This window comes from Syngnathus scovelli, chromosome 2 (assembly GCF_024217435.2).
Source record: "Syngnathus scovelli strain Florida chromosome 2, RoL_Ssco_1.2, whole genome shotgun sequence".
Classification (NCBI taxonomy): Eukaryota; Metazoa; Chordata; class Actinopteri; order Syngnathiformes; family Syngnathidae; genus Syngnathus; species Syngnathus scovelli.
The window spans coordinates 6,824,819-6,845,779 of record NC_090848.1 but is presented as its reverse complement, the minus strand read 5'-3'; the positions used below and the strand labels follow the sequence as shown (position 1 = coordinate 6,845,779).

Below are 20,961 nucleotides of genomic sequence, written 5' to 3'. Positions count from 1 at the left end.
TCTTTTTGTTCTCAATCTCTAGAGAAATCTCGCTTTTATTTTCACTTTTTTCCTGTTCTTTCATATCTTTCAGCACAACCACAAAAGATGTAGGTGAATGACTATAAGAGCCCCTATATATTTTTTCCTTGCGTATGATGTGTCCTTCACCAGCACTGTGGCCTTTATGTATTCAAAAAGAAAAGAAGCGGGATTCATGCTGAGCACCTTCTCAATATCTTCTTTTTCCAATCAGTGACCTATACCGGCATCCACGGCGGTTCGCTAATGGAAAAAAGGAGACCATTCAGCCATTTGGTTTCAGATCAAATAAAAGCGTCATAGCTCACAGATGCTCGTGGGTTCCCAGCAAACAACATTACAAAATAATTACTTTTGTAGAATAGTTTCAATGAGACGTTTACCAATCACTAAATTCCAATTGAATAAAGGGAAATTTAAAACGGGCAGGTAACCTGTCAGTGCACTGGTGGTAGGCCAAAGAAACTTCCATGAATGCTGCTTTTGAATTGAATTTATTCAGCCAGCATTAATCGTGGAAAATATTGAAAAGATACCAAAGAAAGCTTTTCTTGCTGTGTGTAAAAGGCCTTTGAGAAGCTTCCTCAGGACAAAGACAAACCCGCACACTTGACAATAAACTTGTGTTGTTCTTTTACATAAAAATCGGCACATTCTTAGGTCGAAACATTGAAACACCCCCTTTCAATTTATGCAAGGCTTCGCTGACTGGATGTCTGAAGAGGTCGAGCCTTGATCTGATGAGGTTAGGTGATAGAGATGAAAGCAATGCATCACAATGTAAAGGGTGCCTGCTAAGTAATATAGCTGAGGGGAAGAAGCCATCTCTGAGCTCTGACAGCACTGACAGGTAGCACGCTCATACATATCAAAGTCTGAAAACATTTCATACAGCCACAATAGGATATATTTATTCAGATTTAAGAGTGAGGGCCTCTCCTTCCCACATGCATGCACCTGAGCACATTAGTGGGCACATTGCTTGAAGAGCTTCTTATAACCAGCCACTCTTGTAAACAGCACAGAACAACCTAGATTCTGTAAAGAAAATGACTAAATATAACACTATGCTGCAGAGGCAAGCCACACCTCCTCCTCACTGATGGTCCACCTCAGCTGGATGAGTTGTACCAGATGTGTCAGGCTATAAGGTGTTTGGATACAAATTAGATGATTAACTGAGTTGCAGGAGCATTGAAGAATTTGGCCCTGATACCAGGCTCATTGGGGTGACTAGCGAGGAGGGCCAAGGGACCAGATGGGACGGAGACACGAGATAGAAAGGAAGGCTGGTGCAGCCCCGGTCTGGCAGCGATATTTCTCTGTGTGTGCTCACACCGCTTCGATAGGAAACAACAAACTGGTTCTGCTCGAGCAGTATTGCAGCTGCTTGCTCTTCATGGGAAGTTATCACTCCCTGTAGCTCCACCCCCAAACATTAATTATGCAGCTCAATGCAGCACTCCCAAACCCTGCAGCTCTTCTGCACACTATCCTCAACTGATTCCTCCCTCTCTCTCTCCATACATTATAAACATATTAAATTTGAACATCTGATACATTTGAATTTGCTGCAATGGCTGATTGAAACTTTCATTTGTCCAATACATTTCTATACAGAGTAAAATAAGCCATGTTTTGTCAAAGAAACTGACGATTAAATATTTAAATGTTCAAAGTAAATATTTAAATATTTAAATGACATATATAAAGATTTAAAAATTTAAATAGTAACATATTATTATTATTATTATTGATGTTTTATTTAAATATTCAAATATTCAAATAGTTTAGTATTTAACATTTATATATTTAGATAATAATAATAATAATAATAGTAATAATTTTTTTTTCAAGTTGGTCTTTGAGGTAATGCATGCTCCGCCCCTTCTCACTCCATCATCTTCGTAGATAATCCTTCTGGAAATTAAACCATATCCTCCTTCTGCTGTGATTAACTAGCTCCATCTATTTTTGCTTTTTTCCCCCCCTTCAGGCATGCTGTTGCTTTAGTGCAAATTATTGGCAAACAAAGTGTGATGTATTGTACTTAATGTCCCTTAACAACATCTCCCCGGCGATGCGCATTAGACTTAAGTCAATTGGCAACTTCTAAGAGCGGCAAACGCGACTGGACTTAGAGCAGATAAAGTCCACACGACGTGATGTGAGCAGGTCACATCCGCAAATAGAGGGAAAGCAGAAAGGAGATATAACGAGGGAAGCTCTCACGCAGCGCACGGCCGTCGTTCCGCCCCCGGGCAGGCAGTTGGATGCAAACGTGGCAGCTGATTAAGGAAGCGGAAACAAAATCTCAGCCGTTTCCTCGAGCTTTGACATGATTATGATTCAATTCACGTCATGCATGTGTTTTGTGCGCCTCCATTGGTGCGTTCTTGCCCTGCCAAAAACTGTACAATTAATCCCACAGAACTTCAAGCATTTGCGCGTAAGCCGTCCAGGAATAGTGCCTGACTTGAAATAAAATAAACCGCTATTTTTCATACAAGCCCTCCTGTGATGAGGGTCGCCGTGGATCATTATTTCTAATTTGCTACACGGGGTTTTCCTATCAAAATGTCAAATGAGTGGCCTGCTTTGAAAGGGTTAATGTTGTTTGCAGGGCTTTTGGAGCGCGTTCAATAAATTGCCTGTCCGTGTTTGCAAAGATGTCACCTCTGGAACAAAAGCAAACTGTGAGGCAGATGTTGCTAATGAGAAAAACATGTCCAGGGAAGGTGGGGATCATTCAGCTAGTATTGGGTGAAAGTGTTACACGCTTACATAATCGTGGGGGTGGGGGGGGGGGGGGGGGGGGGGGGGGGGGGCGCTACTCCCGTTTACAACATGACAAAGCGCTAACGGGCTTTTCTTAAAAGAAAATTAAAACAAGCAAAAAAGAACAGTGGTGGCTATTTTCAAATGGACTCTTCGTGAGATTCCTGCAGCAGGAAGCCTGCTACGCTCTGCATCTCTGCTGCTGCTGCTGCTGCTGCTGCAGGGGTCTCTTCAGCGCATGGAACCGGATGGCGAGCAGAGAACGCAGCGGGGGCTGGGCACCGCAATGTGCTGCAGTGCTCCGAGCTCCGCTATGCACACCCACTCTCTACTCTGCCTTTGAACATGTCTTCCATCTCTCTCGCTGTACCTCTCGCATACATTCGCGTTCCCTTCTGCTTTAACCCCTCTCACATTCTTTGCTGTTTTTGTCATATTTTCTCAACGTGCTGAATGCTTTTAAGCATCCCCGACTACTGTGCACAAATAGCCTAACAATACTATGTTTATGGGTGTATGAATAGCATATTCCTGCCTCCACTTCAAGGTCTTTTAAAATAATGTGCACATCCAGAGTAGACATTGCCTTTCTTTTCACTTCAATGTTTTGCCCCCATTTAAAAGCTTTTATGTTTCCAACTGGAGCGCATCTAGCTGACTTCATGTTGACATTTTCCGGGATGAACTAGCCTTGTCAGAACATTTCAAACACACTCTTTTTTTAATGTGCATAACTCTTCATTTTGCTCTAACAATATAATGCTGCGTGCTACTGTTATTTCAGCATATATTTTGTCTGTTCTTACTCTTCACTTTTGCCTAAAACTTTGTAAAACCAAATATTTTAGCCGCCTTAAATTGCAGTAAATCACAGATGTTTAAAGCATCTTGTTGGAGGCATGCCGATTTTTACAAAGCATGCTAATTCAAGGGATCAGTGAGGGGTCTCATCTCCCTATCTCATTATGATCATTGCAATGTGTGCTAGCCTCTGCATCTTCTCAACCATGAGATTTAAAAAAGAACGATGGTCCCCACCGGTGTCAATTCAGTGAGTGAGTGTTTGGCATATTTTGTCAAGTGTTTGCACACAAGTGCTAGCGCTCAAACACACAGCACACGCAATACACAAGTTGCTAGGTGGAAGTTAAATTTTGCTGCGGCAGAACATTTTGGATGATTACAGGATGAGTGTGAAAAGGTGTTGGAACATTCTGTGATGAATAAGGCAAGCAAAAACAGTCCAGGGGTCTCAAGCTTGGAGTATGCGGGTACATGCTGTGTGAGCTTGAGAAAAAAAAAAAAAAGGTGCATGAATAATTAAATGTTTTGTCCACGTGAAAGATGGATGTGCTAAACCAACTGCAATTTCAAACCAGTAAGAAAATGCAAAGAGAAATTAGCTCATGTGATTTCAATGGTGCTCATTATGACCTGTCCATGGTGCTGAAACTGGATACGCTCTCCTCCCCGCAGATAAATGATTCATAAACAATTCAAACAGCCTTCAGATCCTGCTTTTATGATACATCCGACTCTGGAATGTGTTATCCTAATATCATCACGTAAACACAGTAAACCTTAACCCTAAATCTATAAAATACAAAAAGTCGATCCACCCTCCCCCTCCCAGTTCTACAGCAGGACATCTGTAGAGATTGTGTCGGAGAAACCACACAGTGCCCACTGCTGGACAGCGTCCAATCTTCAAGATGACATGTTCGTGACAAGCCATCAAGGTCAGAAATCAGAAACCCACAAAGATGCTATAAGAACACCCAGAATGGCCCCAGACAATTATAAAAGTAATCCCCTATATGCAGAAAACAGTGCTCTCTTGTGTTGACAGTTCAGACGTTTTGTGGCAGATATACAAACAAATCATTAGATATATGCCACACACAGCACAGCATCACACTTATGCACCAGTAGAACATGCAACCTGTCTTTTATCTCCAATACCATGTTGAACTTAACTGCAGTCCCAAACAGGCTTTGAGAAAAAAATAATTTTCGAAAGCAATTGCTAGTTTCAACCCCTATGCCTCGAACTGGCACTGATGAGGCAGCTCGAATCAGGATGTAAGGTGGATACTGCAGCACCAGAGAACCGTGTGCATAGAAACTTGCCTCGCAGCATCAGGGAGTCCCACACTAACCCCCCCCCCACCACCACCACCATCTATCCAACCTCTCGCCCGCCTTTCCCTCTGCTTCTCTACAATGACTTTATTCTGAAAATGTCAAGTGTTGTTTTTAAAACACTCATCCATACAGCAACAAACTGAAACAGTAAAGAAGTTGAAAAAGTAAACGATGGTGCTGTCATAAAGAAAAAGAAAAAGAGCCGCTTACCTTTTAATGCTGCTTGCTTTCCAGTTGACACAGAGCTCTTCTCCACAGACACTTTGAGATAGAGAGAAAAACAATCAGTCCGCTTACTTTCTCTTATTTCCACTTTGACAGAGTCTTAACACAGCCTCACAAACACACCTTTGCTCTGCCCTGCTGTTAACTACACACACACATAGAGTGCACCCCGAGACCGGAGCACCCAAATTGATAAAGATCTGCTCAGGGGAGGGATACAAACTACACACACACTCACACACTGCAGTTTTTTTTTCCCTTTCTCTTGCCCACTCGCTCTGCTGCTTTTTTCCCCTGCTGTCTTTGCCTGCACTGCCTCCTGATTGGCCAAGCTGCTCTTCAATAACATAAGCTCTGTTCATTAGTTGGAATGGGGCACCTCCCGCCCAGATCACCCCCCCTCCCTTTTTTTTTTTTTGCCTTAGAGCATGTGGGGAAGAATGCTGAGCTCTGCAATTTTATGCGCATAGAGGAAAGAAAAAAAGCAATGGAGGACAAGCGAGGTGGGGGCTGGATGACTGGGAGAGGCATAGTGGTGGGACATTCAGGAGTGGCGGGGTGGCGGGGGATGGAGACTGACCGAGTGGGCTACAGCGGGACAGGCTAAATGCAGCGCGGGGACAAAGAGAGGGCAGAGTTGGATGTCGAGCAGCACCAGCTGCAGCATGTAGAGGGAGATTTCCCCAGCGCTCACTGCAGCTATAAACTCTGCTGCAGTGTGCAGCCTGATTGCCAGGCAAGGAGGGGAGGGAGGGGGGTGTGGGGTCGGCTGCAGTAATGCCAAACTAGTCATCCAGTGAGCCTGGCGGTTGAGAAGTGGAGCCAGTGTGTAGAGCAGTTAATGCCTTCTCCCTATGAATTATTGAAGGTGCCCCACAGCAGAGTGGGCGTGCCGCAACCAGCAAAGTACCCAGATTGTTCCTCACAATCACACTGTGGTTTCAAAATATCATCTAAGATGTACAGAAATGTCAAATTATTCATTGGACCCTCTTAACTTGACCTACTAAAAATGTTCGTAATCATACCAAATGCACAGTTTGCCCTCATTTGCACAACAGGGCAAAATAAATGTTACGAGGATAAATATATACTATAAAGACTAGATGGTTTATGCACGCTGTGAGACAATCTGAAGCGGTGTCGCTACAGGGTGGCCATTTTGACACAGAGCTGGTCGATTAAACATCACATTATAGTCAATATATATTTAATATAACTGTAGAATACTCAAAACAACTGATGGTCGAACGGCTTGTGTTGTCAAGTAAACATCAGAGATGTAGTTATTGACACAAACAACTATCGGCTTCAAAAATTCAGCACAGCTCAGCGCAACAAAACAGTCCCCTGTTGTAAGATGGCTGACTAGTGGATCCTTAAGCCGTCTAGCCTTTTCTATAGAAATTTGCGGTTAGGCGCACTAATCCCGAGTCCTCGCCTCTTTTTCTTAACTCACATCTGTCGGTACCGCCATTGTGTCCCAGATGCATTAAAGTACAATGCTCAGGTAGCTCAATAATGAAGCATACTCAAACCATCTGCAGCAGTGACAATGAGCACTTAAATGATGCCCACACGGTCATGCGAATATGATGTTTGTTCAACGAACAAAGAGAACAACCTGGTCAGTCAATGTGTAAATAAAGAGAAATCTGATATCTGGGCCTAGAGTCGTATTCTGGGAAAAAAAAACAAAAAAAACCCAATGTGATGCTGAAACACAAAGCACCTACAGCAGAGAAAATTGTTGGTTTTGATTTGGCAATATTTTAGGAGGGTGCGGGTTCGATTCCACCTCCGGCCCTCCCTGTGCGGAGTTTGCATGTTCTCCCCGAGCCCGCGTGGGTTTTCTCCGGGCACTCCGGTTTCCTCCCACATCCCCAAAACATGCTTGGTAGGCCGATTGATCACTCCAAATTGTCCCTAGGTGTGAGTGCGAGTGCGAATGGTTGTTTGTCTCTGTGTGCCCTGCGATTGGCTGGCACACACGCAGGGTGTCCCCCGCCTACTGCCCGATGATTTTGATAAAACTGGGCTTACTCTTCAAACCACAGAAACAGTCAATGTTGATAACACATAGTAAATGAGTAACTTTTTAAATCCAGTGATACCATTTAAACTTCTTATCGCACTTTCATTTTCGAAATGATTCAGTTGATCTGACTCACATCCTCAGCACGTGACAAGCAGGAGCTGTTAAACTGTTTATAAACTTCACAAGTCCACGTGCCTGCACACACACGTAAACACACACACGCACGCACACACACACGCAAACACACACGATTATCTCCCTCTCTTCCCATTTCTCCACCTTTCAGATGTTTGGGTCACTGTTTGAAATCACGTGCGCTCATGGTATAAATGCACTTGCATGCTTTCACTTTCACCAAAGCAGATGAACTCGTCTACAAACTACAACTACATGATGATGGATCTTGAGACAGCTGGTGAGTTTGGAATTTGTATCTCAGTAAATACATTATACCACATATCAAAATGAATGTAATTTGATAAATGTAAACTGTGTTGTAGTTTTTTTTTAACTGTGTTAGTGTTATTGTTTTTGTCTTTCTTCATCATCTTCAAAATAAAACCTTTAATCACTTCATTCCACATTAGCTTTTTGTTCCTCTCATGCGGCAAGTATTGTAAACAAAACAAACACTTCTAGTATGACGCACGGCCGTTGAAATAATGCACATATTCTGAATATGAATACCGTAATTTCCGGACTACGAGCCGCAACTTTTTGCTTAAGTTTTGAACCCTGCGGCTTGTAGTCTGGTGCGGCATATCTATGGATTTTTACGTGATTTTTGTGATGACTTGATCGCAAAAAGGCTGTGGACTGCTGTTGTGCGGCACCGCTTTGCTCGGCGGAAGGATATGTGACACGGTCACTGGGGAGAAAAGTGGTGTGTTGATCGCATGTCCATCCACCAGGCAAATAGTGTCGTACAATTAACACAAAGAAAAGACAGAACGTGATCAAGACGGACATGACTGAATAAAGGACGCTTTTATACACAGTCATTATGGGGGACAAAAGAAAAGCATATGATGCCGCTTTAATTTCTAAATTGTGGGGTGGTGGGCTTTGCGGGGGCCCCCTATGTATTTGGGGTCCCCAGAAAGTTTTCCCATTATTCCCCCCAGATTGACCCTCCTGCTTTCAAAATTTGCAGTAGAGAGCTATGAGGTCTTTTGACACCACAAAAGAGGTCCTGAAATCATCAGTAGCCATGACAGACTTTTGTCATTTGAGTTGCTGGAATTAGTGCAAATTATTCCCTTCATTTACTATTTTTAAAGATTCTTAAAAAATTTCCCATTTACATGAAACATGAAAAGTTTAAAGGTAAAACTTTTCTCTGTCTGGCTGAAAGAATTCTTAAAAATAATAAACAAACAAAAAAAGTAAACGAAAAATGAAGACAGCATGAACTTCCACAAATGATAATCTCATCGTTATTTTCATAATTTTCCTTTAGGTAGTTATGGGTTGGGATAATTCTATTCTGACATTCTGCACTATTTGTCAATAGTGAAAGTCCAAAGTCCACTGACTAGAAAAAAGAGAATCTCTAACTTTCGTTATGACTTCTAGCAAGAGACCTTGATCTGATGTTGGATTTTCCCTACTTTATGGTTTAGTACGTAGCAGTACACTGTGTGCTGTTTTCAAAGAACAATTTTTTTCTCCACTTTATTAATTTTCATATTGGATTTGTAGATTTTATAATGGATCTTTTTGAAAGTGACATTTGGAGTTGTATCCAATCATTTGTTGCATAATGTATCGTATTTTTCCTTTGCAGATGTTAAGTCTAAGAGTTGTCTCCCAAGACTCAGTCTTCTGACGTTCCATCACCGGGCTGTAGGAGACAAGGTCCACCTGAGTCAAGGGTGTCGCCATGCAAAGAGATCAAACGACAGCTTCAAAGACGGCCTTTTGTTCAGCAATCGTCGCGTGAGCGTCCAGGAGCGGATTCGGCTGCGAATTGAGGCCAATTCTGCCTCATGGGACGGAACCATGAGAGTGGGCTTAACCAGCGTTCCTCCAGACTCCCGATCTCTGCCCCTGCCCAGTGTGGCCATCTCTGACCGTAAAGGCACCCACGGGCACTGGGTGGCTCCCATACATGAGGAGTTCTGCAAGGCAGGATCAGAGTTTGAGTTCTGGGTGTCAAGATCGGGCCGCTTGTATGTTTCCAACCAGAACGTCCAGAAGCACAAGCTATTAGATGGAGTGACGCTCGGGCAGCCTCTGTGGGCCATGTTTGACCTTTATGGACAGACATGCGCCATTACTCTCTTGGGTAAGTCTCATGTTGGCCATGTAGCCTGAAATATTTTTTTCTTCCAAGGGTCACGTACAGAAAATGGAATGAGAATAAAGGCCATTACAATGCAGGCAAATGACATGTGCCATGACATTTGTTCAAATTATGATACTCTGTTGAACCACAAATAGCCCCCCGGCCTTAGTATGAACACAAATTATGTAGTTATTTGAATAGCCACCTCATTGATGAGAATCCACCTTTTTGTACGTTTTGTGACAGGTTCTGAGAAACGCTTGATGTGTTTCACCATGAGGTCACGTCAGAGTCTCCCCTCGTCTCTTTCTGATACAAACTCCATGATATCTGATGACTTCTCCCATCACAACCAGTTGCTGTTGACAACAGGTGGGAAGTCTGTCTTCAGGAAAACAATTGACATGATTGTGATGAAACTCATGGTACTTTCTCTTTTGAAGAAGGAGGAGAAGAAGCGACCTGTGTGGTATGCATGAGCGAGAAACCCATCATCTCTCTCTCTTGTGGCCACTGTTGTTTGTGTCGCGGGTGTGCGATCAGGGTCACTGAGAATTTTGGGACGTGCCCCCTGTGCAGGAGGACCATGGACTTATCGCTGATGGTCAGAGAGCTTGCTACTAGCAGCATGGCGTTACCTTCTGAATCCTAAGAGAGCTTGCTGCTAAGAGACAATGAGAATTTATCAATGCATCTTCATGTGCTGTAACTCTCCATCTTGCAGCACTTATAATTTGATGTTGTGTTTCTTGAAGATGGACAAAATGAACTTTTATTTGGATGGATAATACAAAATGTGCATGAGCTGTTTCATGTTCTTTAAGTTCCTCGGAAAGGCAGAGCGTTGTTTGTACCGTACTAATTTTTGTATCGATGATGTAATAAAAATATATGTATTTATACAAATGCAAACAATATACACAATAGAAAGCCATTGCTGATATCACCAGATAACCTTCATGGTTCAACAGAATCCGTTCAGGGACACTGCTGGACGTCAAGTTAAGATAAGATTTATCGTCATTGTATGGTGAGATACAACGAAATTGGGCAGTTTATTCATATTTCAAAAAGTTGTCCCACTGACAATAATAGAAATTACATTGGATAAATCTTTGATAGCACTTAAGTGCTCCCATTGTAAAAACCTATAGGTGATGTTTTAAGGAAGACTTCACCATTCTTACGGACATACAATATTAAACTATTATGTTAATAAATTCGATAAAAGTGGACTCTTTAGTTTAATTTTGATGGTGCCTATCACTTAATGTCTTGTGACTTACTGTCACACCACATTCTATTTCAGTTCAAAGTTTTCACGTTTATTACTGAATGTTGACATTTCAGTTTCATTCTGATGGTGTCCTTATCATCCTGACCTTCAGCGGCCCTGAATACAGCTTTATTATTTTACTGTACAACTATAATAAAGGGATTCATGTATAGCAATGGGACAACAACAAAGACAGTTAAAACAGTCAATTGAAAGAAATGACTATACAGTAGCGGTCAATAGCCAAATAATAAATCTAGATTTAAAAATGAACAGTGAGGGAACTTGCCTAACAATTAAGGGGAGGTTATTTCAGAGGGAAGGACTGGCAACAGAAAAGGATTGATTCCCTGTGAAGCTTCCAGGAGCGTGATATCCCCTAGGAAGGTTTATGAATGGTCTGATAAGGAGAATGCATCCTGGTTACTCAGCGACACATAGATCTGATGGTCATCCACATAACAGTGGAAGGAAATGCCATGTTTTTGTATGTGGCAAATACAATGAAACCAGCAGGGGCCCCAAAATAGATCCCTGTGGAACACCATAGTACAACAGAAGGGCAGAGTGGGACTCAAAGCAACCTTGGGGAAGGGTCAGTGCAGGGGTTTAAATGCTGAATCAACAGTTTTAAATAGAACATGTGGGTTCTATTCACCGCTTTCCACAGTTATCAGTGTGTGAACTTTGTATTGTTTAATTTACAACTCTTTGGTCTTGAGGAAGTCTGCACTGTTTTGTTCGAAGTGGATGTGTAAAACATACGACCTAAATTCATTATGGTGCCATAAACCTTTATCAGCATATAAGCAAGTCATGAAAACACTACGCTATCATGTAGGTAAGAAAGTGAAAATAACACTATCAGTTGTTTTGATTGTGTGACTTTAATATTTTTTAAAAATGGACGCAGTGTCAAATTTAATCTGTACTATACATAATGGGCAATGACAGATGTCCCTTGGAAAATATTTTTTTTATGTTGTGGTAGGAAACGTGTCCTTTTAGTGTACATGGAAGTATTTGAGGTTACATGTTCTTAAAAGCACCATTTTAATTTTGCCATATGCAAATGGCTATAGATATAAAAACGAATTCACACGTTGATAAAGACATTTTAAAAACTTGAGGCCATCTGTTCAAAAGTTGAAGCTCAAAAGAGGATGCTCGTTGCAATAGGACAATTAGTCAAAACAGAAGTAAATCAACAGCAGAATGCTATGAGAAGCAGACATTATATGTTCGAGGGTGATCAAAGTTCAGACTTCAAACCAATTGAGAAGTGATGGTGTTGACCTCAAGAAAGCTAATTACATCTGACGTCCCAGGAATCTTGCTAAACCGCAACAATTATGCCGAGAGGTATGCTCCAATATTCATCCTGATCATTGCAACTTGAAACGTTTGCGTTATTCTGTATTAGTTTAAAAAAAGACTGTTTGTTTGGTCTTATGATTTAGATGACCAGACTATACTTAGTACGACAATTTTATGCCAAAATTTAAGAGATTCCATGTTCATATTCTTTTTTTCATCCACTGTAAGATACCTCACAAACAGATGTTCAATTGATTTTATAGAGAGAAAAAAAAGGCCATTTATCCTTTAATATCAGGGTCAACTATTATAAAAACTCAAACACAGGAACTGCAAAACATTATCTATTTGTGTTCTCCTTCATCACCAAGGTCTCTTCTTTCACGGGGAGGCTGTAGACTGTAAGAGAAATATGTGCAGGTTCAAAGATCTCTTCCAGCATCGCTGAAACTCTTTCCCAATTGAGTCGATCCAGGCCACAGCCAATACTGCGAGGGAGACACAAATGATCGTTGATGAAAAGACATTTCAGAAAACATCTTTGACGAAAATTGTGAGACATATTTCAAATAACTCCAATGTGGGACGAATTAGGGTTATCTTATCTGTCTGTCTGTCACTTATGAGAGATTAATCTTATATTTGTGTGTGTGCGTGTGCGTGTGTGGGGACAGATAAATTCAAACCGAGGCATGGAAACTCTGGTGACTTCATGTTGGATACAGTGTGCTCTCATGTCCTCCAAGCTCTGTCTCAAATTGTCATAGGTTGGCTTTTGGCTCGCCTTCTTCTTGGTGATCTAAGAGGTCATAGGGGGAAAATGTCTTTTTTATCTCCAAATGCACACACGTTCACGGTCATGTTCAACTATTACCAGATAGTACACAAAACGTTTCCCTCTCTTCAATACAGCACACTGTCCCACCAGCTTCTCTGATTGGATAAAATAAAGATACTGTTACAGGGGGGGAATCTAAGCACATAGGACAAAAGCTATGAGTCAAATCCTTCCCAAATCCCCCTCAAGAGTAAGATCATTTGTCATAAAAATACAAGCTTGACTCACTCTGTGCCTTGATCTCCTCGACCCCTCCGAACTTGCGCTTGAATATGACTGCGATGCCTGCCCCCATGCGGCAGTCCTCGCTAATGCAGTGAGCTACAGCCTCGTCCACGGGACACGAGAACAGGTCTCCCGTGACGTGATTTAGTCTCCATTTGTCGTTCGTCAGCTAACCAGAGGGGGGTGACATTTCACTTAGAATCGTGTCTAAAAAAAAAAACCCACAAAGGTCCTTATCTGCGTGACTTGGAAAAACGAGTAGGTTATTACCTCCAATGTGTCGGACATGCCTGCTTGAGATGCCATGTGAAACGGTGAAGCACTTGAAGCACACGGAGGCGCCGTGTGACCAAATGTTACTGAATTGTGATGCAGTTACTCTTCAGAAAAAGCACAACAATGTCGTCCTTCAGCCGAGTGACACTCGCTATACTACAAGGGATTTGTAACTTGCAAATTAGCAGTTTGCCACCTCAAAATACAATACATAAACAACGGTTTGATTCGTTGATGAAGGTCTCGTTTTATGTCGTTCTGTCTCGCGAGATCGATATTTTTTTTTTATATAGCGGCTCAGCTCAGGAAAACCGGACTTAGAACCAGCAATGGACTGAGGGTCAGTTGGTAGGCAAAGAAAAGAAACAGGAAGAAAGGATATAATCAATAACTAAATCATGGACGACATTTATTCTGTTTTCAATGTGCTTTACTTTGAAAAGCATGCACTTCCGCTGTTAGCAGCACGTCCGTTGCAGCGTCGCAATGACCCAAACACAAATAGACTTGAGCGCTTCCCTGGCAAGGGGGACCAAGCCAGGTTTTTTTTTTTTTTTTTTTTTTTTTTTTTCCCCAAGCATTTATTCAGACACAAACGCATTAGGTATAATAAAATCCTTTAGCACCTATCAACAACTACAAAAATATAATGCATTTATATATATTTCTTTATAAAATGAGCACATCAAATACACATTTTTTATGCACATTTATGCTAGATGGCATGTTGTACCGTATTTACATTCATGCAGGATCTGTGAGAAAAAGCAGCATTGATGTTCATGTCACACAAAAGCTTTGTGCATTTGATAAGACTTTAGAAGTCCACACTGCGTCTTTGCTCATTGATCCAATCCCCAGGGTTGACATCCATCTGCAGCATCTTCATCACCCACTTGTCCCTCCGTGCGCCATCTATGAACTCGTCCAGGGAGAGTTCACCTAAGTGCGTGCAACAACCACATTAGCATCCAGTGTACACACAGGACATGATGAGCAGTGAGATTTTCTATTAATACTCTTTAAAGCTATTAAAGCTAACACTAAGCTCTTAAATTGCCCACACAGCATTTTAAAATGTCAAAAAGAAAATGTTACAAACACTCACCATCTCCATTTTCATCAACCAGCTCAAATATCCGATCCACGACTTGGTCTGGGGTCAGAAGATTGCACTCTTTATCCAGCTCTCCATGACAGGCTTTCTTCAGTCGATAAATAGACTTGGGAAGAGTAAGAAAGAATGTTTGGATAAGTGTCAAATTAAATAAATTCTCTACAAACGTGGATAATCCATGTGAAATGCTGGATTACCTCCACAATTTCAAGAAGCTCTGTTTTATCAATGCACCCACTTCCATCTTTATCGTACATTTTGAACGTCCATTTCAATTTATGCTCCAATTTACCCCGAAGCACCAAGTTCAAAGCTGCAACGTACTCGAGAAAGTCAATGGTGTTGTCCTGTGTATATGAGAAACCAAGCGTTAAAAACACTTTAAACTCGCTAATTTTCACATGTAAGAGAGGTCGGTACTTACTCCGTTCTTGTCGAAAGCCCGAAACATGTTTTCAATGTAATCGGAAGCCGCTTTGTTATCGGCGACCCCAAAAAAACTCTTGAACTCGTGCATAAAGAGTGTTCCACTTGGGCATTCCACCACAAACTTTTTGTACCATTCCTGCAACTCAGCAACATCTATTTCTTTGTCTGGGTCGCTATCCTCACTTAGGCGCTGACCCATTATGGAAAGTCTTATCGCAGTACCCAGAAGACTGCAAGAATTACATTACATAAAACGCTTTGACCCGATTATTAATATATAAATGTTTGTAAGGCAGTCAATTAAAATGTGAAGAAATGGCATGCCAGCTGTGTCGCTGAAACTTCGTCCTGTGGTATAATCCCATCTGGATGAGACAAAAGGTTGTTATGGCTCTCATGAGGGGATTACAAATGTTCACTTGTCAAAATCAATCAGTCCACAGACACATCATGAGAGGATTGTCATTTAGCACCGCCCACATAGCCACGCATTGTCAATACTATATACAATATTAGCTCCTTTCCCTATGCTCTCATTATGCTAATTAAAGACTTAACTTTTAAACCAGAGGGAGAAGTCTGTCAGTTTACAGAGCTTGGGCCCGGCCGGGGCAAAGTAATGGAATCATTTTCTAAACCTGCAGACAAGCCTTACAAAGGGCCTGAGTGACTCAAATATCAGCGTTTTATGTAATATGTATAAACCATCACATTGAATTGAAAGCTTGCCATGGTCAATACCATCCCATCCCCCCCATACCTGCTGACAACAGCAATTGTGTTAATCTTAGCTGAGAAGTGTCAAGGCCATCATGGATTTCACTTGACAGTGTTATGCATACCCTCAGGTACATAAACAAACTAAAAACAAAATAGTGGGAATTAGAAATAACAGGTTTTTAGAGAGACATGTTCCTGTAACTTTACCGCTTTGCACAGTGGCCTTTGCCTGTGTGTTTTGCAGACAAACATCTTTGTTTAACTGTATGTGAAAACTGCAATGCAAGTGAGAGGTCAGGTCACAATCTACACTTGTGTGATCCCTTTGTACAAGCCCAGTTTTGGATTTAAAGAACATTTTATTACTTAATTTTCATATTTATGTATCTACTGCATGTCTTATTTTTCATCTTACTTGGTGTGCAGTTATTTATACATTATTTTCACCTTACCAATAAACTGCTGATTCAGCCTACAAATGTATTGTGAATCAAACGTTAATTCCGATGCTATTATATTACCCAAATGTTATTATCACAACTATATAAACGTATTTAACTTCCTTGTTGAAAAGTAAAATTGTTCCGCATGCACGGCAGAGAAACCAAATCCACCGCATTATTTCCACGACAACATCTATTGCTTTGCATGAATACAATGAAAGAAGCATTTATTTTCCATTTATTTATTTTTCTTTGTGCCCATAAGCACACATGACAAGTGCATAAAACTGATTTACTACAGGCATGTACAGTACTGTAAAAATCTCAAGTTTTTAAAAAAACGAGGCATGGCTACAACTATGGTATCAGAGGGAAGAATTGTTAAGGACTCTCAAGACAATGTTATGCTGAAATGTCTTGACTTAATTGTCACTAACCATCAAGGAGCTAGTGCTAGTAAGTGCAATGTTAATGTTAAAAAAAAAATAAAAAATAAGATGAAATATTTTTTTTTCTCATCGAAAAGGATGTTAAGGGGAGCCAGATTAATCTGGAGAGGGACATTCTTTGTATCAAAACTACTCTTAGGCTAAAACAACTCAAGCTACCAAAGTATCTTTTGGAAATACATACATGCCAATGATGAAGGTATTAAACTCAACTCATATGTTGTGGACATGAAATGGTCTAACATGGCGTGGGAAATAGGGGTGTAGAAAAAAGCGAGTCAACAGTGGAAAAATCTCCATGATGTCCTTCTTAGTCCTTCAGACTAGTTGATATTTGACCAACCAGCTCATATTTAAGTAAACATAAGTTCCTTGCAAAAGGAACCTCCAGATCCATATCACTCCTGATCCTGCAGCCTTTAATTCCACAGTGATGCAGCGTACCCTTGCTGTGTTGTCAGTGTGTCAAGAGTCAGTTGGGTCAACTGGCTCGTTTATTCACTTGCCTTTCCTATCCCCAGGCTTGATTTCAATCTGCGCAGTTTGAGTTGTTTGCACCGCCCCCTGTTGTCAGGTTGGGTGAATTATCAGGAGAGGAGAGGACCGCTTTGACACTCGGCAGGCAGTCTCCTCCGTCACTGCCGCTGCTGTCCCCAGTGTTGTGCTCAATCAGCGTATTCTCCTTCAGTTGTCCCTTCGATTGATGACTAGTGATGTCAGAGTGGGCCTTCTCCTCAAGTTCCCTCTTTTCACATGCTTGTGTCGGTGGGCTTCTGGGCTCTGAGGAGAAAAACGAGGTGAAAAACTGTTGTAAAACATTTTGATGGTCAAATTGATTTCCACTACTTTTTAGCTGAGGTAAATTACTTTGCAATCTATGGTCACAACAAATAACTACCATTATTTCTAAGCCGCCAGCTCATTTTTCTCCCACGCTTTGGATCCTGATTGTTCGCCAGACATTCGCAAAGTATGAATAGTCGCAAACAGTTTTTCTAGCTGACATCAAAATTTTAACATTTCCTTGGACTGTACAAGTCCATCAGAAAATCTCTGAATGACTCAGGGTGAGCAGAGTTCATGCACACCTACCTGGATCATCTATATTGGATTGTGTTCGACAAGATGGTTCGCTTTGGAATTGTCGATCGCTAGAGTCTTCTAAGAAGTCACCCTTTGCTGAGGATCTCTCCATTCCTGTACATGAGGATTCCTTGTTTTCTCTTGTTATGTCGTCTTCCAGATTCTCGCTGACCTTTAGCCTCTTGTTGTTGTGCTTGTCAGCATCAGAACCCCCCTCTTCCACCTCCTCCTCCTCATCAGTGTGTTTACTTTTTGTCCGGCTCAGTGTGATTTTGCCTCCCGCAAGTGAAAGGTCAGTGCTGTATAAACAAAAATGTACGTTAATTAAAATACATTCCTAATGTATGATTCATTTCTTCATTGAAGCGTTCATATCAACAGTAAGCTGTGCGATTGAAATCCCTTGATCTTAGTGAGGTGAGTAGAATCATAGCCATGAATGAAATTTAACAGTATCAAACAATGTTAAATATGCCGTAATCACTAAAACTACAAGACCGGATGTCGAGTAATTTCAGAAAATTCCGAATGCAATCTAGGTATGTCACAAGTAAATAAACAAAATACAATAAAATAAAAAAAGCATGAAAATTTCATTTATACTTTGTAAATTCTGCAAAAGAGTCATTTAAAATAGCTTAGTTGTTAAAATATGGTTGATCAAGTTGACTTCACACTTGAGCTTGAAGGTATTAAGAAATCTGTATCGGGCCCCAACTTGGCTCATTGGGCCACCATCCAAAAAAGGCTTCTACCTGACGCAAGGCTCCGCACTGGGCTCTGGCTCCTTGCTGATTGCACACTCAGAGAGGCCATTGGTGGAAAGCGAAGTCGACGATGACAGCTTTGGCCTATTCAGCCCTTTTGGCATGCCTGGTCCGTTAACATTTCGACTGCAAAATAATGGCATGCCGATTTCTTACACATGGAGAACCAAAAGGATTCACGCCTAAAAGTAACCCAGTGTGGCAAGAGTGGCTCCCACCTGTCAGAATGTACCAAAGAGGTGCCAGAAAACATCACTCCATTCATTCTGTTTGAACTCAATGTCCCATTTTTCCTGTTGAAAAACAGAAAGGAACGAGATTAATGTGTAGCAAAAATGTGAAGCATGACAGTTTTGGTACTTACTCCGATGTAGGGTGCACACAGCTGACCACCATTACATTCTGTAAGTACAGACAAGAAGAATATGAATATTTAATACATTTCTAACATCACTCATTATTAATATTGAAAACTGACAACCTTTTCTATACCCCTGAGAAACTTATCTGTTCCTGTATAATGTCGCTTTGGGTCAGTGAGCAGCTCACACAGACGCTGAATGGTGAATGGGATTCTGGGAAAGTTACCAAGAGATATGTTTAGAAGGAATCACGGGAAACTGCCAGCATCAACACTGAACTTGAAATGTTGCCAAAGCTGACAAAGACATACCAACTTAAACACACTGGACTTGTGTCTCAGCCTGCCGCGGGTTTTAATGATCTTATTAAAAATGGATTCTTTCCTTGTCAGCTTAATTGCTTCCAGTTCTACAGTAATCACTAATTTAGGTGCCCTGTTGTAACAATACATCCCTTAGCCACAGTTAGAACATTGTACATCAATTCAACAATCACTCTGATAAGGTGAAAGCGAAACATAACTTATATCATAACAATTATTTGACATAAAAAATAATACTGTGAATAAATCTCTGAAATAATTATAAATTATGTGTTCCGACCGTCTTGTTTCGCCGAAACAGAGTGCCTGCAATCGCTGTGGTTAATTTTAATGCTAAGCGATTAATAAAGAAATGAATGCAGTTTCAGTTAAGCGGTGAAGATGGAAATGTGGTGCCTACTGTTTGACAGAAAATAAAGTTTTATATCTGTTAAATCATGGGAAACTGTGGAAGAGGGAGAATATTATAACATTTTATACACTAACCCATTATAGTTGTCAACTATTTTTAATATCCTCTTCTTCATGTCCTCGAAAGGAACATGTTCTACATTGGGGTTGTGCGTGCCTCTCTGTTCAGGAGTCGATGAGTGAAAATCATCTATGATGTTCTCCAATTTAAACATAAAGTAGGATTTGAATTGTGACCATGGAATCCTAGGAGAGATCAGAGATTTGGTCAGAAGAAGTCAAAACAATTATCACAAACAATTGTATTACCACACTTACTCAGATGACAAAAAAATGTAGGTTGTGTAATTGAGTGCAAATTTGTGGAACTCACAGTGCTTCCCCTGTCTTGGCAACATGACACAGGAATTGCTCCAATACTGGACTTGTATCCCTTTTCACTTTATTCTCAAAATCTGTAAATGATGACATTGATAACTTTTTAATGTTTCTGACCAAAAGTAAAACACATAATTACATAACTACATAATAATTACATAAACATAACATGAAACAATTAATTACACTGTTGTTATTTTTTAAGCCACTTGAAATGTTTCGGTGTTACAGTTAAGATGACTCGCAGACTAAGCAAAAACACAAGTACGTACGTCCAAGTAATGTTAACACCACAGCGTAAAACCATATATTATGACAATTGCATTAAATTGCGGTTCGCTTGAAAGTTGCAATTTAGTAGCACGTTTATTAGCTAGCATTTGCATAACTAATTGATATCGATTGACCAATCAATGAATGAGTTATGGAAATTGCACAGCTTGCAAACTAAACTTGCTAGGTTGCAAGCTAAGTTGATCACGTAGTTACCGACGATTAGCGGTTCCACTCGATGGTTGCATCGAGTGGAACCGATATACATATCAAAAACTCTCACGAATGCGCAATTATTCTTTTTTTTTTATTCAGTGTAATTTTTGCCTTGGAACGCTTCCAACAACGCCTCGGTGTCCATCGCTGCCTCCGGTAACCGAAGGAAATACTGTATTTGCTAGTTAGCAATAGCAAGCAACAACATAACAAAGCTGGTCCGGGTGAAGACTGCGCATGACTGTAGTGACGTCATACCCATACGGAAAACGTCTGTGTTATGAAACGGACGTTCAATTACTATCAAACTGAACTGTGACAACATCGAATACTACGTATGATTATCCGTGGACGTCAGACGTCGAAACCATCCATTCATCCATCCATTTTCTGTACCGCTTTGTCCCCACTTGCATATCCAAAGAGGAAGCGTCTTTTTTTAGTTGTTGTTGTTGTTGTGCGGTGCGGCTGAGTCATCAGCTGATTATCAGGTTTACTTTCACCGAGCAAACACTGCACATGTAACTCAGAAGCTGCGGTGGAAACAGCGTCAAAAGACGACGG

At 41.0% G+C, this 20,961-nt stretch overlaps 5 protein-coding genes across 7 annotated transcripts in view; 1 reads left to right on the top strand and 4 right to left on the bottom strand.

The window, feature by feature from the left end:
• LOC125987987 (synaptotagmin-2) overlaps positions 1 to 5,460 on the bottom strand; it is a 41,868-nt gene extending 36,408 nt beyond the window's left edge. The window contains exons 1-2 of one of the 2 annotated variants that reach the window (XM_049752674.2): positions 5,293 to 5,459; positions 5,155 to 5,205 (exon numbers count right to left, since the gene is read on the bottom strand). The gene's annotated coding sequence lies outside the window, so the exon portion shown is untranslated. Of the gene's footprint in view, positions 1 to 5,154 lie in introns of both variants that reach the window. The other variant, XM_049752676.2, reaches the window with a different exon arrangement.
• Positions 5,461 to 7,490: 2,030 nt separating this feature from the next.
• Positions 7,491 to 10,745, top strand: LOC125988326 (E3 ubiquitin-protein ligase NEURL3-like). Its single transcript, XM_049753359.2, has 4 exons — positions 7,491 to 7,622; positions 8,994 to 9,494; positions 9,741 to 9,866; positions 9,938 to 10,745. The coding sequence occupies exons 1-4, from the start codon at positions 7,547 to 7,549 to the stop codon at positions 10,144 to 10,146; spliced, it is 912 nt and encodes a 303-aa protein (XP_049609316.1). The 5' UTR covers positions 7,491 to 7,546; the 3' UTR covers positions 10,147 to 10,745.
• A 1,597-nt stretch (positions 10,746 to 12,342) lies between these two features.
• Positions 12,343 to 13,570, bottom strand: oard1 (O-acyl-ADP-ribose deacylase 1). Of its 2 annotated transcripts, none has more exons than XM_049754553.1 (5): positions 13,421 to 13,570; positions 13,154 to 13,319; positions 12,962 to 13,020; positions 12,774 to 12,886; positions 12,343 to 12,575 (listed from the first exon to the last, which is right to left on the bottom strand). In XM_049754553.1, exons 1-5 carry the CDS (start codon positions 13,454 to 13,456, stop codon positions 12,428 to 12,430), a joined length of 522 nt encoding a protein of 173 aa, XP_049610510.1. In that variant the 5' UTR covers positions 13,457 to 13,570; the 3' UTR covers positions 12,343 to 12,427. The 2 variants fall into 2 exon arrangements, with proteins under 2 accessions (XP_049610510.1, XP_049610511.1); XM_049754554.1 differs by having other exon boundaries at positions 13,154 to 13,357; positions 13,421 to 13,568.
• guca1b (guanylate cyclase activator 1B) lies at positions 12,343 to 15,338 on the bottom strand. The gene is made up of 5 exons (XM_049754552.2): positions 14,968 to 15,338; positions 14,741 to 14,890; positions 14,535 to 14,649; positions 13,421 to 14,368; positions 12,343 to 12,575 (listed from the first exon to the last, which is right to left on the bottom strand). Exons 1-4 carry the CDS (start codon positions 15,169 to 15,171, stop codon positions 14,244 to 14,246), a joined length of 594 nt encoding a protein of 197 aa, XP_049610509.1. The 5' UTR covers positions 15,172 to 15,338; the 3' UTR covers positions 12,343 to 12,575; positions 13,421 to 14,243.
• Positions 15,339 to 16,361: 1,023 nt separating this feature from the next.
• LOC125988487 (serine/threonine-protein phosphatase 4 regulatory subunit 2-A) lies at positions 16,362 to 20,649 on the bottom strand. Its single transcript, XM_049753776.2, has 9 exons — positions 20,509 to 20,649; positions 19,904 to 19,985; positions 19,606 to 19,776; positions 18,916 to 19,009; positions 18,799 to 18,836; positions 18,653 to 18,727; positions 18,423 to 18,560; positions 17,677 to 17,966; positions 16,362 to 17,364 (listed from the first exon to the last, which is right to left on the bottom strand). The coding sequence occupies exons 1-9, from the start codon at positions 20,540 to 20,542 to the stop codon at positions 17,114 to 17,116; spliced, it is 1,173 nt and encodes a 390-aa protein (XP_049609733.1). The 5' UTR covers positions 20,543 to 20,649; the 3' UTR covers positions 16,362 to 17,113.
• Between the last annotated feature and the right edge of the window lie 312 nt (positions 20,650 to 20,961).

Excerpts from the sequence above, each read along its gene's own strand:
- LOC125988487 (XM_049753776.2), bottom strand. The coding sequence starts at position 20,542 with ATGGACACCGAGGCGTTGTTGGAAGCGTTCCAAG. Across the intron at positions 19,986-20,508 it reads GTTGTTGGAAGCGTTCCAAG|ATTTTGAGAATAAAGTGAAA; the intron begins GCAAAAATTACA and ends CATCATTTACAG. Across the intron at positions 18,728-18,798 it reads TGTGTGCACCCTACATCGGA|GAAAAATGGGACATTGAGTT; the intron begins GTAAGTACCAAA and ends GTTTTTCAACAG.
- LOC125988326 (XM_049753359.2), top strand. The coding sequence starts at position 7,547 with ATGCTTTCACTTTCACCAAAGCAGATGAACTCGTCTACAAACTACAAC. Across the intron at positions 7,623-8,993 it reads GATGGATCTTGAGACAGCTG|ATGTTAAGTCTAAGAGTTGT; the intron begins GTGAGTTTGGAA and ends TTTCCTTTGCAG. Across the intron at positions 9,867-9,937 it reads CCAGTTGCTGTTGACAACAG|AAGGAGGAGAAGAAGCGACC; the intron begins GTGGGAAGTCTG and ends TCTCTTTTGAAG.
- guca1b (XM_049754552.2), bottom strand. The coding sequence starts at position 15,171 with ATGGGTCAGCGCCTAAGTGAGGATAGCGACCCAGACAAAGAAATAGAT. Across the intron at positions 14,650-14,740 it reads AGCTTCTTGAAATTGTGGAG|TCTATTTATCGACTGAAGAA; the intron begins GTAATCCAGCAT and ends ACTCTTCCCAAG. Across the intron at positions 14,369-14,534 it reads GGTTGATGAAAATGGAGATG|GTGAACTCTCCCTGGACGAG; the intron begins GTGAGTGTTTGT and ends GCACGCACTTAG.
- oard1 (XM_049754553.1), bottom strand. The coding sequence starts at position 13,456 with ATGGCATCTCAAGCAGGCATGTCCGACACATTGGAG. Across the intron at positions 13,021-13,153 it reads CGAGGAGATCAAGGCACAGA|AGAAGCTGGTGGGACAGTGT; the intron begins GTGAGTCAAGCT and ends TTATCCAATCAG. Across the intron at positions 12,887-12,961 it reads AACGTTTTGTGTACTATCTG|ATCACCAAGAAGAAGGCGAG; the intron begins GTAATAGTTGAA and ends ATGACCTCTTAG.